Source organism: Oncorhynchus mykiss, chromosome 2 (assembly GCF_013265735.2).
Source record: "Oncorhynchus mykiss isolate Arlee chromosome 2, USDA_OmykA_1.1, whole genome shotgun sequence".
Taxonomy (NCBI): Eukaryota; Metazoa; Chordata; class Actinopteri; order Salmoniformes; family Salmonidae; genus Oncorhynchus; species Oncorhynchus mykiss.
In genome coordinates this window covers 65,529,231-65,544,266 of record NC_048566.1, presented here as the reverse complement: position 1 = coordinate 65,544,266, position 15,036 = coordinate 65,529,231, and the positions used below count along the sequence as shown (strand labels likewise).

The 15,036-nt window shown below is 42.8% G+C and overlaps 2 protein-coding genes across 2 annotated transcripts in view; one reads left to right on the top strand and one right to left on the bottom strand.

Annotated features, from left to right (window-relative positions):
• zcchc14 (zinc finger, CCHC domain containing 14) overlaps positions 1-8,988 on the top strand; it is a 35,747-nt gene extending 26,759 nt beyond the window's left edge. The window contains exons 11-13 of the mRNA XM_021568425.2: positions 3,063-3,218; positions 3,324-4,493; positions 4,627-8,988. Coding sequence (XP_021424100.2) covers positions 3,063-3,218; positions 3,324-4,493; positions 4,627-4,682 — 1,382 coding nt within the window. The 3' untranslated portion in view covers positions 4,683-8,988. The remainder of the gene's footprint in view (positions 1-3,062; positions 3,219-3,323; positions 4,494-4,626) is intronic.
• On the bottom strand, positions 7,485-13,141 carry map1lc3b (microtubule-associated protein 1 light chain 3 beta). Its single transcript, XM_036953227.1, has 4 exons — positions 12,876-13,141; positions 10,877-10,932; positions 9,936-10,042; positions 7,485-9,741 (listed from the first exon to the last, which is right to left on the bottom strand). The coding sequence occupies exons 1-4, from the start codon at positions 12,913-12,915 to the stop codon at positions 9,567-9,569; spliced, it is 378 nt and encodes a 125-aa protein (XP_036809122.1). The 5' UTR covers positions 12,916-13,141; the 3' UTR covers positions 7,485-9,566.
• Positions 13,142-15,036: the final 1,895 nt, after the last annotated feature.

Sequence of the window (15,036 nt, the reverse complement as noted above, 5' to 3'; positions counted from 1 at the left end):
TTGGGTGAATTTTGGCCCATTCCTCCTGACAGAGCTGGTGTAACAGAGTCAGGTTTGGAGGCCTCCTTGCTCACACACACTTTTTCAGTTCTGCTCACAAATTTTCTATGGAATTGAGGTCAGGGCTTTGTGATGGCCACTCCAATACCTTGACTTTGTTGTCCTTAAGCCATTTTGCCACAACTTTGGAAGTATGCTTGGGGTATTGTCCATTTGGAAGACCCATTTGCGACCAAGCTTTAACTTTAACTGATGTCTTGAGATGTTGCGTCAATATATCCACATAATTTTCCTCCCTCATGATGCTATCTATTTTGCGAAGTGCACCAGTTCCCTTGTAGCAAAGCACCCCCACAACATGATGCTGCCACCCCTGTGCGTCACGGTTGAGATGGTGTTCTTCGGCTTGCAAGCATCCCCCTTTTTCCTCCAAACATAACAATGGTAATTATGGCCAAACAGTCCTATTTTTGTTTCATCAGACCAGAGGACTTTTCTCCAAAAAGTACGATCTTAATCTCCATGTGCAGTTGCAAACCATAGTCTGGCTTTTTATGCCGGTTTTAGAGCGGTGGCTTCTTCCTTGCTGAGTGGCCTTTCAGGGTATGTCGATATACAGTGGGGCAAAAAAGTATTTAGTCAGCCACCAATTGTGCAAGTTCTCCCACTTAAAAAGATGAGAGGCCTGTAATTTTCATCATAGGTACACTTCAACTATGACAGACAAAATGAGAAAAAAAATCCAGAAAATCACATTGTAGGATTTTTAATGAATTTATTTTCAAATTATGGTGGAAAATAAGTATTTGGTCAATAACAAAAGTTTATCTCAATACTTTGTTAAATACCCTTTGTTGGCAATGACAGAGGTCAAACATTTTCTGTAAGTTTTCACAAGGTTTTCACACACTGTTGCTGGTATTTTGGCCCATTCCTCCATGCAGATCTCCTCTAGAGCAGTGATGTTTTGGGACTGTTGCTGGGCAACACGGACTTTCAACTCCCTCCAAAGATTTTCTATGGGGTTGAGATCTGGAGACTGGCTAGGCCACTCCAGGACCTTAAAATGCTTCTTACGAAGCCACTCCTTCGTTGCCCGGGCGGTGTGTTTGGGATCATTGTCATGCTGAAAGACCCAGCCATGTTTCATCTTCAATGACCTTGATGATGGAAGGAGGTTTTCACTCAAAATCTCACGATCCATGGCCCCATTCATTCGTTCCTTTACACGGATCAGTCGTCCTGGTCCCTTTGCTGAAAAACAGCCCCAAAGTATGACGTTTCCACCCCCATGCTTCACAGTAGGTATGGTGTTCTTCGGATGCAACTCAGCATTCTTTTTCCTCCAAACACGACGAGTTGAGTTTTTACCAAAAAGTTATATTTTGGTTTCATCTGACCATATGACATTCTCCCAATCTTCTTCTGGATCATCCAAATGCTCTCTAGCAAACTTCAGACGGGCCTGGACATGTACTGGCTTAAGCAGGGGGACAAGTCTGGCACTGTAGGATTTGAGTCCCTGGCGGCGTAGTGTGTTACTGATGGTAGGCTTTGTTACTTTGGTTCCAGCTCTCTGCAGGTCATTCACTAGGTCCCCCCCGTGTGGTTCTGGGATTTTTGCTCACCGTTCTTGTGATCATTTTGACCCCACGGGGTGAGATCTTGCGTGGAGCCCCAGATCGAGGGAGATTATCAGTGGTCTTGTATGTCTTCCATTTCCTAATAATTGCTCCCACAGTTGATTTCTTCAAACCAAGCTGCTTACCTATTGCAGATTCAGTCTTCCCAGCCTGGTGCAGGTCTACAATTTTGTTTCTGGTGTCCTTTGACAGCTCTTTGGTCTTGGCCATAGTGGAGTTTGGAGTGTGACTGTTTGAGGTTGTGGACAGGTGTCTTTCATACTGATAACAAGTTCAAACAGGTGTCATTAATACAGGTAACGAGTGGAGGACAGAGGAGCCTCTTAAAGAAGAAGTTACAGGTCTGTGAGAGCCAGAAATCTTGCTTGTTTGTAGGTGACCAAATACTTATTTTCCACCATAATTTGCAAATAAATTCATAAAAAATCCTACAATGTGATTTTCTGGATTTTTTTTCTCATTTTGTCTGTCATAGTTGAAGTGTACATATGATGAAAATTACAGGCCTCTCATCTTTTTAAATGGGAGAACTTGCACAATTGGTGGCTGACTAAATACTTTTTTGCCCCACTGTAGGTCTCGTTTTACTGTGGATATAGATACTTTTGTACCTGTTTCCTCCAGCATCTTCACAGGGTCCTTTGCTGTTGTTCTGAGATTGATTTGCTCTTTTCGCACCAAAGTACGTTCATCTCTAGGAGACAGATAGCATCTCCTTCCTGAGCAGTATGATGGCTGCGTGGTCCCATTGTTTGTACAGATGAATGTGGTACCTTCAGGCATTTGGAAATTGCTCCCAAGGATGAACCAGACTTGTGGAGGTCTACAATTTTTTTTTGAGGTCTTGGCTGATTTATTTTGATTTTCCCATGATGTCAAGCAAAGAGGCATGAGTTTGAAGGTAGGCCTTGAAATACATCCACAGGTACAACTCCAATTGACTCAAATGATGTCAATTAGCTTATCAGAAGCTTCTAAAGCTGTGACATAATTTTCTGGAATTTTCCAAGCTCTTTTTTAGTCACAGTCAGCTTAGTGTATGTAAACTTCTGACCCACTGGAGTCATGATACAGTGAATTATAAGTGAAATAATGTCTGTAAGGCTACCCAAAACATTTGACTCAAGTTAAAACAATTTCAAGGCAATGCTAGCAAATACTAATTGACTGTATGTAAACTTCTGACCCACTGGAAATGTGATGAAAGAAATAAAAGCTGAAATCATTCTCTCTACTATTTTTCTGAAATTTCACATTCTTAAAATCAAGTGGTGATCCTAACTGACCTAAAACAGGTAATTTTTACTAGGATTAAATGTCAGGAATTGTGAAAAACTGTGTTTAAATGTATTTGGCTAAGGTGTATGTAAACTTCAACTGTACACCTTCAGCTTTATTGATCACAGTTTCTTTGTTTAGAGCTGTGTGTGGAGGTAGAGACGGGCGTGCACCCTCTCACCCGGGACAGCAGCTCCTCTTCAGGGTATTCCAGCGCCCCCTCCAGCCCCATGACCCCTCACTCTCTGTCTTTGTCCCGGGAAGGGGCCTTCAACAGGGCCAAGGAGCCACACAGACGTGAGTCTATCTCCCTCAGCAGTTATCATGCTAACTGAAATGGCCTTCAATAAGTTAGTATATCACTGATAACATTTTGTTCTGTGTCATCCTGTCCCTATCCAGGGATGGAGTCAGGACTAGAACTAGGAGAGAAGGACAGGACTTACGTTCTCCTAAACCCCACCGTTACAACAGGGCCTAGTCGGCCTACTGCTCAGGTTCTGCCCGTGCAGAATGATCCTACTCCCTGCCCCTCCCACATGAGCCTCCCTCCTCCCTCCCTAAGCCTACAGTCACCAGGACGCATCCTGGGTTCCCCCTGTAAGCCCCGGCTACCTCCCTTCTGCCCTGATGAGCGGGCCAAGCCCCTGGGTTCAGGTGTGGCTGTTGGGGTGCGACTGGAGAGAGTGTTCCCTGGCATGAGTGTGGACAGTATGGGGTCCCCTCCCCTTCGCCAGGACTCTGCTGGGCCCCGGGGGCCCTCTGGGGTTACTGTGCTGCGCTCCCCTCCAGTCTTGATGGTGGACACCAGTTCCGCCCTCACCACAACCTCCAACACCCTGCACCACGTCTCACACCCCCCTCTACACCTGCAGGTGTCCCCCTCTCTACGGCATACTGGACACTACCCCTACCCCTACTCTTCTGCCTCCTCCTCCTCTTCCTCCTCATCTCCTGCCTCCAAGTTAGCTTTTCCGTCTGTGGGTGGCATTCACATGGGAACTGCGAGCAGTGTTCCCATGGCAGCGGTGCCAGGAAACACCTACTGTGTGAACAGTAGGTCCGCTGTCCAACCCAGCTCCAGTCCCACCTCCACAGACACCAGCAGCTACGTTGTCACTTCTGGCTCCAGCCCTAACTCCTCTGTCTGCGTCTGCAGCTCTTGTGGCTGCAGTGGGAACTGTGGCTCCTACGGGGCCCTCCCGACCAGCTATGCAGGGTACTTCCAGCACCCCTTCTCAGGGACATCAGTGTTCCCCCTGGGGCCCCTGCTTCACCTCAGTCCCCTGCTGGCTGGGAGCAGCACTGCCACCCCCTTCCCCTACCCCCTGGTGGCACCGCCCCTCTACAACAGCAGTGTGTCTCACAGCCACGACACCCAGGGGCAGCAGGGGCTTATCCTGCCCCCCATGCAGGGCTTCCTGGGGGCCGGTGCCAACGTGCACAAGCCTCATGGGGGGGTGGGGAACGGAGGGCATAGGAAGCCAGGGAGCTTGTCCTGCTACAACTGTGGGGTCACCGGCCATCGGGCACAGGACTGCAAGCAGCCACCCATGGACGCTGCTCAGCAAGGTATAAAGTAGAAACCTTACAGCTACTAAAATAGATATTGTAATTCCATGATTAAATATACATATGTTTAATATCTGCAGAAACCTCTTGGGGAACTTGATATATTTAGCACCATTGGTATTTTGTTTTGCAGGCACGTTCCGGCTGAAGTATGCTCCCAAATCAGACAGCCAGGACTCTGGGGACTAAGAACAAGGAACTCCTGTGACCCCTGTACACATCAGCACCTTATGATCCTCCTGGTAGAGGAGTCCCTTTCATTTAGGTAACTCTTTGACTCTTTGAACACACTTTGATGATTGGAGAATGAATGGTGGCCTGAGGCCACTTAACTCAACTGATGAAAGTCAAAGCATGGAGTCCGTTTGGAAGGAGATATTAACCCCCAGTCCATCTGTAACGTATGATTTTGATCATACCAAATACAAGAGATGGTCAGGTCTAAACCCTGAGGCCGAGGGTATACAGTGTTTTCGAATGGGAAATGATTTAGCTGTACAAAATCCACAGTTGAAAATATGATGCAATACTTCTCACACTACTTGGTACACACCTCAGCCTCACTCAGTCAATCGGTCAAACTCCACAGACCTACACCTTTCATAACAACTCATGCGGTATGCAAAGATGTCCTCTTAAGTCGCTCTGGAGATGAGTTGGATGTATCTGAGAGGATGCTGATGTGTGAATGTAAAGACTTACAGTATAATATGACTGCCAAATAACGCACATTGACTGACTGACTACCAAATCCTTCTCCTCTGGGACAGAGCAGGTCTGTGAGAAACACAGAGGAAGAGAAGCGAGTGCTTTATTCTTCACATCATTCGCTGTGGGTACTTTGCCCTATACAGTGCAGGTATTAATGGTGAAAGAAATGGTGCGAGCATTCTTAGTTTAGATTTTAAGATGTGCCATTGATATTTGTGTTGTTTAATCATTTAGAAGTTGGAGCAGTCTAATTTTATAATCATTGTCAAAATGTGTGTAGGTTTTAGTTGTATGTATAAGGTTATGTATGTTTGATTTTATAATAGTTGGATTTGATGTGGTGAGGTGGTGCTATGTAAGAGGATCCTTTTTGAAAAAGATTTGATATTGAATGTCAGTGAATGTGTCCTTGAGTTGCCACCATGGTGTGGCATGTGAAAGCACTTTTATGAGATCGGCTGGTCCCAGTCCATTGGATGCGAGTGTGACATGAGGACCGTAGTCCTCAAGGATGGACAAGTTATTATCATTTTTTTGTGTTGCACTGGAATGTTCCTAGCCAGGTCTGGAGGACACAATTCAGTCATAAGGGACATTTTGTTGAAAATGATGTTTATGAAATGCTCGGGGCCATGACTGAATTCAAACTGAGTTGGTTTTGGGGTGTGGTTTGATGTGGGTGTCTTTTGTGTGTGTTCGCAGGTGGGAAGAGTTAGCCAAATTATTTTGCCAATTTGCTTCAGCCAGCTTGTCCGCAACCTCTGCAAAGTTGATTTGACTTTAGATAGCCTATCTTCTGGGCTAGTTAGGGACCGTCAATAAATGACACAATATAAATTAGACAATATTTTCATTTTCATCAAATGCTTTCAATATTTGCATATGAATTTCTACAATTTATATTTGGTTTGATGTTTTAAGTCATTGAAATGTGGAGCTATTGAATTCTTACAGATGGTCCATAACTAGCCCCATAGGGATATCCAAAGTCAACCCAATTTTACCACAGGCATTACGATTGTGTTGCGTGCAGCTCCACTCTGAATTGATGATTACTTGTGTGCAGTCAACTGTGGGCACATGGGCAGGATTTAAACAAACCCAATCTTCATTTACATTGTGATGCAGTCACGACCATAACACTTACAAAACTCTGTTTTAGACAAGGCTGACTTTATGACCAAAATGATCCTATTCACACTTCGTAGTCAATTTTGACAGTATAATAAATGTTTCTGACTCATTCTGATGCCACATATGCTGTTTTCTAAATGATACGTTTTTTTAGGGGCTGTTGCTCTTTAAGACTGACAAAATCAGGATCCTTTGGTTGAAACAGGAAACAGATTTACAGTAGTTATATTCTGCTGGATGTGATTTGGTCTGAGGACCAAAGAACAAGGAATTGTAGGGCCCAATCAAGGATTGTATCTGACCATCTGTAGAGTATTGCATGCTGGCGAATGTTGTATTTTTAAAAAGTGTCAAAGCTTTGTGGTCAAACCTTTTCACCACATCTGTACTGTCTAGTTCTCATGGGAGTAATAGAGCTTACAGTGAGAACATTACTGTAACAGTACACCACATACAGAACTAGCATGCATTTTTTTAAATATATTTTTTGTTACATTGTGCCTAATGAATACACCCTGGTTCACGCTGCAAACATTGTGTAAACCAACTGTTTTCATTATATCATTCAAATGAAAAAAAGAGTGATATGATTGACTATTGGAAATCATGTTTGTGCACTAAGCCGTTTATCCTGGATGTCTTAGCCACCCTGCATGGTACAATCATTTACTAAAGAAAATGTATGGACATAATAAAATGACACCATATTTTTTTGATTCTGGAACTGGTTCACCTTACTTGGTTCCAATGAGGTTGTTGTCAAACATACATGACACCCCCCTGTCCAAAAGAAAAATCTAATTATCTGGTATTATTTGAATGTAACATCTTAGTCAATAGCTACGCATGTTGCTTGATCTCAAGTAAACATTTTGTGCATTTAAAAAGGAGTTAAAACATTTGGTATTATTTTGAAGCAGATTTGAGCTTGAAGGGCAAATCACTTGTTCATTTGTATGTACAATTTTTGTATTGTATGGTGTAGTGTGTTTAAGAATTGTTTGTTTTATATACACTGCATCAAAAACATTGTAAAAGACATTAAAATGTTTTCGGTTTCCATCCTTTCATGGCAACATTTGTATGTTTCTCACTGACCAGTATTTTATCGAATTCAAACGTCAGGATAGGGGTTCTAGATGGGAATACCTTTACATTGTCTGTTTTATTCATAAAATACCAACAAATACAATAAAAGGCTGTGTAATATTGCTGTGAATATGAAGATTGAGAGCGGCAAACAGCAGAGCATGCAGAGGAACATTGGGCTGATAAAACTGTTATCATTCCTCTGTTATTAAACCCTCAATCAAACTGATCATAGAATCATTCGTATTCATTACACACACATATATCATATGGACATTTGTACAAGGAAGTAACATCACATTAAATAAAAACAAAGATTATCTGCCATAAATGAAGCTAAAAAGCTATCTAACATTTAAACAGTTGAGAGGACAGCGAGAAGGAAAAGCACAACAGTCAGCACACATTATAAAAGGCATAAATAACCCTCTATTAAACAAATTGAATATTCTAAAAGCGTGACGCCACCCTGGGATGAGTACTGTTCAGAGCCCTAGGGCAGGTCTAGGAGGGGGACGGATGGACAGTTGGTTGGTGGACAGACCCGGCCGTGATGCCCGCCCAGTCCAAAACAGCCACCAACCCCACACCCTACTTCTGACATCAGCATTATCCCACATCAGTGACCCTTTCACACACGTGCAATTCGATCATCATGCTGTACATGGAGGCAAATTTCTTATAACAATCATCATAGCAGGTTTTCGGTAGCATTTCTTTCCTTTTTAACCAGGAGTCCCTAACATCTCTTCTACGTGGAGACGTTTACAACAAAGCGCGGGAAGATTTTTTTTTGTTGTCGAAAGGACCTTCATTTTTATTGAATTTTTTGAAAGGTGCAAAGTAAAATAATCTCTGAACCCACAACCCTCATCAAGTAGCTCAACAGAGCAACACAGGGGGAGGGGAACTGCTAAACTGAACGCACATTAACATGTTAGCCTCAAAAACGTGTGTTAATACAATGAAGCCTATAGTTGGCCTAGAATATTCAACCAAGTTGCTAAAGGAAAGACTAAAGAAAAAAGAACCACTCATTTTGTCACAGCAGTTGAGACCATTGGCCTGAGTCACCAATTATAGGAGACTTGATGAAACATGTTCTTGTGGAAGTAGTTTGTCCCATGTCTGTCAAACTGGATTCAACGCTTTAACTAAACTGTTAGAAAATTCCTCAACAGCTGTTGTGATTGAAGCTTCATCCAAAATACTGAGCTCATTCAAGTTTAGCAAACACAACAAGTGGAAAATAAAATATGGAGATTTCTGTATAACTGAACTCAACCATGATGGACTCAAGCAGGAATTTAAGCTGTAAATTGTTTGAGTCGAACTCAACCTGAACTGGCAATCATCTCTGCTATACTAATCCATTCTATACACCAAACAACCCAAAGATAACTATTGAATCTCTTTTCCTAAACACATGGCTGGATGAACAGGGAGAGGTGTTGAGTAATGGATGAACGGGGAGAGGTGTTGAGTAATGGATGTACAGGGAGAGGTGTTGAGTAATGGATGTACAGGGAGAGGTGTTGAGTAATGGATGTACAGGGAGAGGTTTTGAGTAATGGATGTACAGGGAGAGGTGTTGAGTAATGGATGTACATGGAGAGGTGTTGAGTAATGGATGGACAGGGAGAGGTGTTGAGTAATGGATGTACAGGGAGAGGTGTTGAGTAATGAATGTACAGGGAGAGGTGTTGAGTAATGAATGTACAGGGAGAGGTGTTGAGTAATGGATGTACAGGGAGAGGTGTTGAGTAATGGATGTACAGGGAGAGGTGTTGAGTAATGGATGTACAGGGAGAGGTGTTGAGTAATGGATGTACAGGGAGAGGTGTTGAGTAATGGATGTACAGGGAGAGGTGTTGAGTAATGGATGTACAGGGAGAGGTTTTGAGTAAAGGGTAGTGGGCAGTACGAGTATGAGAAGGTGCAGGACATGGCTTTTAATATCTATAAGGGGCCCTTAAGGGCATGGGAGAAGAGGTCAGTCTGGTTCCCATTGTCTTGGCTAAGGTTTTAAGCAAGGGTTCGAGGGAAGGCAAGGGGGATCGGTCTGTATTTAGGAACGAAGAATCAAGGAGGGAGGAGGTGATATCATTGTCCGAGCTATGGTGTGGAGGTGGGAGGCTGTTACTGGGGGGTTATGGTTCCAAAGGTCTCCTGCGAGGCGTACACCATGTAGAGGAAGCCATCATCGTCCTTCTCGCGATCGTACACCTCAGCGATGGCTGCCGACACGGAGACCATGCTGTGGCCGTTCACCAGCAGGAAGAAGGCCTGGTTGGAGTTCAGCTGGAGGCGCCTCCTAGTGAGGGCAAACATACAGAGTTTAGCACATCTTATCCTCACATAGACAAGAGAGTAGATAGTGTATCAGATACTCACATTTATTTTTAATGATTTGTAAGATCAACTAAGTGAATTTGCTTTAGTGATTAAATGACTGATAAAGTGGTGTCAGTAAATACAGAGAAGAGAGGATGATGGAACATCCTGTACCTGATGATTTTGATCAGCTCACTCATATTGACATGGTCAGGAACCAGGAACTTGGTTTTATCCAGGATGGGCAGCTGCTTCTCTCCCTTGTATCTCTCGATGATGACCTGAAATGGAGCAGAGGAAACGTCTTATTATAGAGCTCCCTGGACCCAAGCTACACTGTGCTTGGAGGAGTCACATTACAAAGACACAGCTAGTGTTAGTCACAGGGTGAGGGGATAATACCAAGACACAGCTAGTATTAGTCACAGGGTGAGGGGATAATACCAAGACACAGCTAGTATTAGTCACAGGGGGAGGGGATTATACCAAGACACAGCTAGTGTTAGTCACAGGGGGAGGGGATAATACCAAGACACAGCTAGTATTAGTCACAGGGGGAGGGGATAATACCAAGACACAGCTAGTGTTGGTCACAGGGGGAGGGGATAATACCAGGACACAGCTAGTGTTAGTCACAGGAGGAGGGGATAATACCAGGACACAGCTAGTGTTAGTCACAGGGGGAGGGGATAGTACCAAGACACAGCTAGTGTTAGTCACAGGGGGAGGGGCATTACTCAGCACTTTGTGACCCTGGAGAGACAAAGGAAAGGCTCAGGAAGCAGTCATGTAGTGTAACTGAGGCTCTGTTAGGCTCTCAGTGTGTGTGTGTGTGTGTGTGTGTGTGTGTGTGTGTGTACATCTGGGTGGAGGAGGGGAGAGAGGCAGCAGATGGAAGGTTAGAGCGATATTCAATCTGCTATGTGGTCTGCTTGGGTCCTGATACATGGCTAACACAGATTAGATTCCACACCCTTCTACCTATTCCTCATGAGAATAGCCGCTAGGGAGGATACCCTCGGTGTGTTGAGGGAAGCAAGGGTGGGTCTGTATTGAGGAATATTTTCTGTTCATGTATACATTAGGATTGTTGTGGCAATAGATGTAATACTAACTGGGATCTTGTTGGGGTGCTGCTCTCGAATCAGTCTCACATCATCTACTCTCTGCTCTGTGGACACAAGGAAGAACAGGTGAGATGACAAATCAATGGGAAAATATATGGTAGCCTGTTATCTTAAACCTCCTATAATTTACACAATACAATCTGTGCAGCAAACCACCAGGTGCTGAATAAACTCAGACCCTAAACGAAACAGCAAGTGAACATTATCGGCACTAATCCAGCCCACCTGAACTTTGCACCTCCATGACCATTTGTAACAAAGACAAAACGACTGTTTCCATGGCACCAGATAAGGCCTTGGGCCCCTTTGTTATCACTCAAACCCTGGTCTGGGTTAGTTCTAACTGACTGATAGAAGAAACAACAATGACACAAATGCCTGGAAGGATGAACTGCCTGATCCCAATTATTCCAGTAAAATGTTCTTATTGTGTCCTTTCTATACAGAAATACACTAGCTCACTTTTATCTTATGTAAATCCCCCCAAACTTGCAGTTTAACAGGTTAAAAGCCTGGGCAGTTAGAGAAACAAGGAAGCTCTAGCTACCTTTGGGCTACAGTCAGTGTACCAATATGTTGCTCAACACTTGGAAATAAATATATCAGAAGGGAAATGAAAAGCTTGTTAACACCATCTCTATTTTCACAAACCCTTTAAAAAAAAAAAAGTTATTTTCAAAAGTGGCCACATTTCACGTCTGTAGCCTCAGTGCATAGATAAAGCCTACTCGTGACTCCAGAGCCACATACTTTGATATAACTGGTCAAATCTACACACTATGTGATGGTAAGTTAACTTTTTAGATTTCACTTTCCAACCCATAGATTTCACTTATGTATAACCACAACAATATAATAATAACCAATGCAATAACTACATCCCCTGTTGTAACTACTGCAGTGTAAACTAGTAGCATGTCACAGCAACATTGTAACTGGTAAGATGTTTATGTTCTTTGAGTTTGGGACACTGCACGTGTTCAGCCAGTGCTCTCATTCTCACGTGGTGATATTGTGCAATTTTTTTGGAAACGTTAAAGACTGACGTTTGGTCTGAATTGTTTTGAAGAAATTTGCCATGACATCAGACACTTTACCGTGACGACAAATTGGCCAACTTCAAATTCAAAGAGCTAGGAAACCTTCGGAGCCAATGTAGACTCATCCAGGAAATGGCAACTAACCGGTATTTTGGCTACATGGCTTGTATCGCCAAATAGCTAACTGTCGCGAAGTAAACAAGGGGCCTTATCTCAGACGAAAAAAAATGTATCGGATATAAAAGCCTATTTGCGGAAAGCGAAGATAACAGTCCAAATATGAATTGTCGTGTTATCTAGGTCTAGGCCTACATGATAAAGTCACAGAGGTTACAGACATTTGTTTTTGTCCCTTTCCCCTAGGCCTTCCTTTCACCTACGCAATACGTCCCATCCCCCAATCATGCAGCGCACTTTCCTGCTTTTCGAGAAGAGTAATATCGGCTACTTGTTTTTTTTTTTTACATCTCTGTCACAAACAAGCGGAGCACACGATAATATATTTAACGTTTTGCTGCCACACGCTTACATTGTACAGAGACATACATTATATGCTACAGCATACAAACTAAACACAACAACACCATATTTGCCATCCGTCGGTTCGGGTTGCATAACATGAGCCAGAACCATTAGCCTATACAAATACAGCTACCACCTTTAATTACCACGAATTTGTCGCTGTGAAAAGGCCTATTTTATATAATAGATGAAATAAAGTATCTCCCATTTGTACTTAGACTGTTTATTGCCTTTGGCTTCTGATCGAAGTTGAGCTGATTAACTATTCAGACACTGGGCCTTACTAGGGGAAATTGGAAAACCATCTGTTCTCCAAATAAAGGCTGATACTGAAATAAGAAGCCACTACATTTGATAAAATCGAAATAATATACACAATTAGACAACTTCAATGTTAAAACTTGCTGTAATAATAGGCTACATACCAAATGTCCTCCTTTGTTTGAACGTCTTCTCTGAAGGCATATTTCACGCAGGTCAAACCGTTTTGTAAACGAGGCAAAAGATCCCTGTATGAATTGAAAATATATTTAAATGTAGGTGTTGTAAATTTTTGGGCGATCAAAGCCCAGTTTTTTTTGTAATAATAAGAAGTTGAGTCCTTTGATGTTGTGCTATTCCTTCTTTGCTGATTGCTGCGGAGTCTATAGCGAAACAAACCAGTCAGCTGATATTTGACGTCACTGAGAGAGAGACCAATGGTCTCGCTCTGTATTTGCCGCTGGCTGCCCCACCACCACAGAAAGCACTGAGCTATCAGCCTAGCTCACCACCACAGAAAGCACTGAGCTATCAGCCTAGCTCAGTGCATTCTGTGGTGGTGGGCCAGCCAGCAGAGACACATATTTCCCTCAGATTACACAAACCCACAAAGAATTTGAAAACAAATCACATTTTGATCAACTCTACTGGGTGAAATACCACAGCAGCAAGCTGTGTTACCTGTTGCTACAAGAAAAGGGCTACCAGTGAAGAACAAACACCATGGGAAATAAACTATATTTATTTTCCCTTTTGTAACTATTTTCACATCATTACAACACTTTCTATAGACATCATATGATGACATCTTTATTTTTTTGGAACTTTGTAAGTGTAATGTTAACTGTAGATTTTTTTTTATATCCCCATTTTTCTCTCCAATTTCATGGAGAGAAACACAACCCAACCAGCCCTGCTTCTTAACACAGTGCGTATCCAACCTGCATCCAACCTTATTGTTTATTTCACTTTTGTTTATTTCACTTGCTTTGGCAATGTAAACATATGTTTATATGTTGTGTGAGATTGAAGCTACAGGTTGCATACAGAACAACCCGACCAGCCCTTGCACACCGTAGGTGCTGGAACTGGATAGATATAAACAATATGGCAAAAACTTCTTAGAGGCCCTAGGAGGTAGGGTTTATTTCTGGACGTGGACTATATTCAGATACTCCACCGTTCTCCCTGAAGTATGAATTTGCTCAGAGACCCCCACATCTTCTGCCATTTTCTTACAGCAGGCCATTCCTTTAAATCCAGCAGGGGGAGTGAATGAGCTGGATACAGCAGGTTTAATAGTAGAGGACCAATACCGCAGCCTGAATGGTATTAGTGGCAGTAAGGTCTATGCTGTCAGAAAATAAATGGATGACAAGGATCCCCTTTTCCAGTCCGCAATCTCAAACCCTTCTTCCTGTGCAGTTTACAATTGTTCTTGCAGAGCCCCCTTTTCCAAGCTTTAAAGGATAAACATTGAACATTGGCCATGGTGTCAATCCAGCATGACTTCTGCCGTGCTCAAAACAACTGGAAACTGGGACTGAGCTATCAGCCTAGCTCAGTGCATTCTGTGGTGGTGGGCCAGCCACTGGGAAATCTGATTTCAGTGAGTTCAAGACAGACCTGGGTTTAAATGCATGTGTCACGTCGGTACGAATGATTCAGGAGCAGGAATGCGTAATATTTTTTTTGAATTATACCCAAATTACGGCATGCAGTGTAAAGGCATGGGGACGAGGACCAAACAAACACTATACAAAACACAGGGTTGAAACCCAAAACAAAAGAGCGAGGAGTACCTTGAATAAATAACACAAGCGCACAATGATTAACACATGGGACGAGACCTGTAATCATCTGCGCAAAACACAATGGCATGAAAGCCAAAACACACAACACAGGTACTCACATGAACCAACGGACATTGTAACAATAATCAACAGGACAATGATAAACCAAGGGCACACTTACTAATCAATGGGAATAGGGGCCAGGTGTGCGTAATGAAAGTTTCGTAGGGATCCATGACAGCATGGGACTGGAATATTTAAATATAATATTGTATTTTAAGAAGAAGAAACCCCGCTGTGTTTTGAGTACATGCCAATTATTTTCAAGTGTATTTCCAAAATAAATTTTCAAATATTCAACTAGGTGTATTGTCAAAGAAAAAATATCCACACTTTGAAATAAGTGTGAAAATAATTTTAAAATACCTTAAATAGTATTTAAACCCAGATCTGGTGTGGTGTATTACCCTGAAACAAGGGTCCCTTGTGACTCAGTTGGTAGAGCATGTCATTTGTAATGCTAGGGTTGTGG

What these genes read in the sequence shown, in the direction of transcription:
- map1lc3b (XM_036953227.1), bottom strand. Translation starts at nt 12,915, where the DNA reads ATGCCTTCAGAGAAGACGTTCAAACAAAGGAGGACATTTG. An exon ending in CAAACAAAGGAGGACATTTG is followed by an intron (nt 10,933 to 12,875) that starts GTATGTAGCCTA and finishes TTGTGTCCACAG; the next exon opens with AGCAGAGAGTAGATGATGTG. An exon ending in GAGCTGATCAAAATCATCAG is followed by an intron (nt 9,742 to 9,935) that starts GTACAGGATGTT and finishes TGCCCTCACTAG; the next exon opens with GAGGCGCCTCCAGCTGAACT.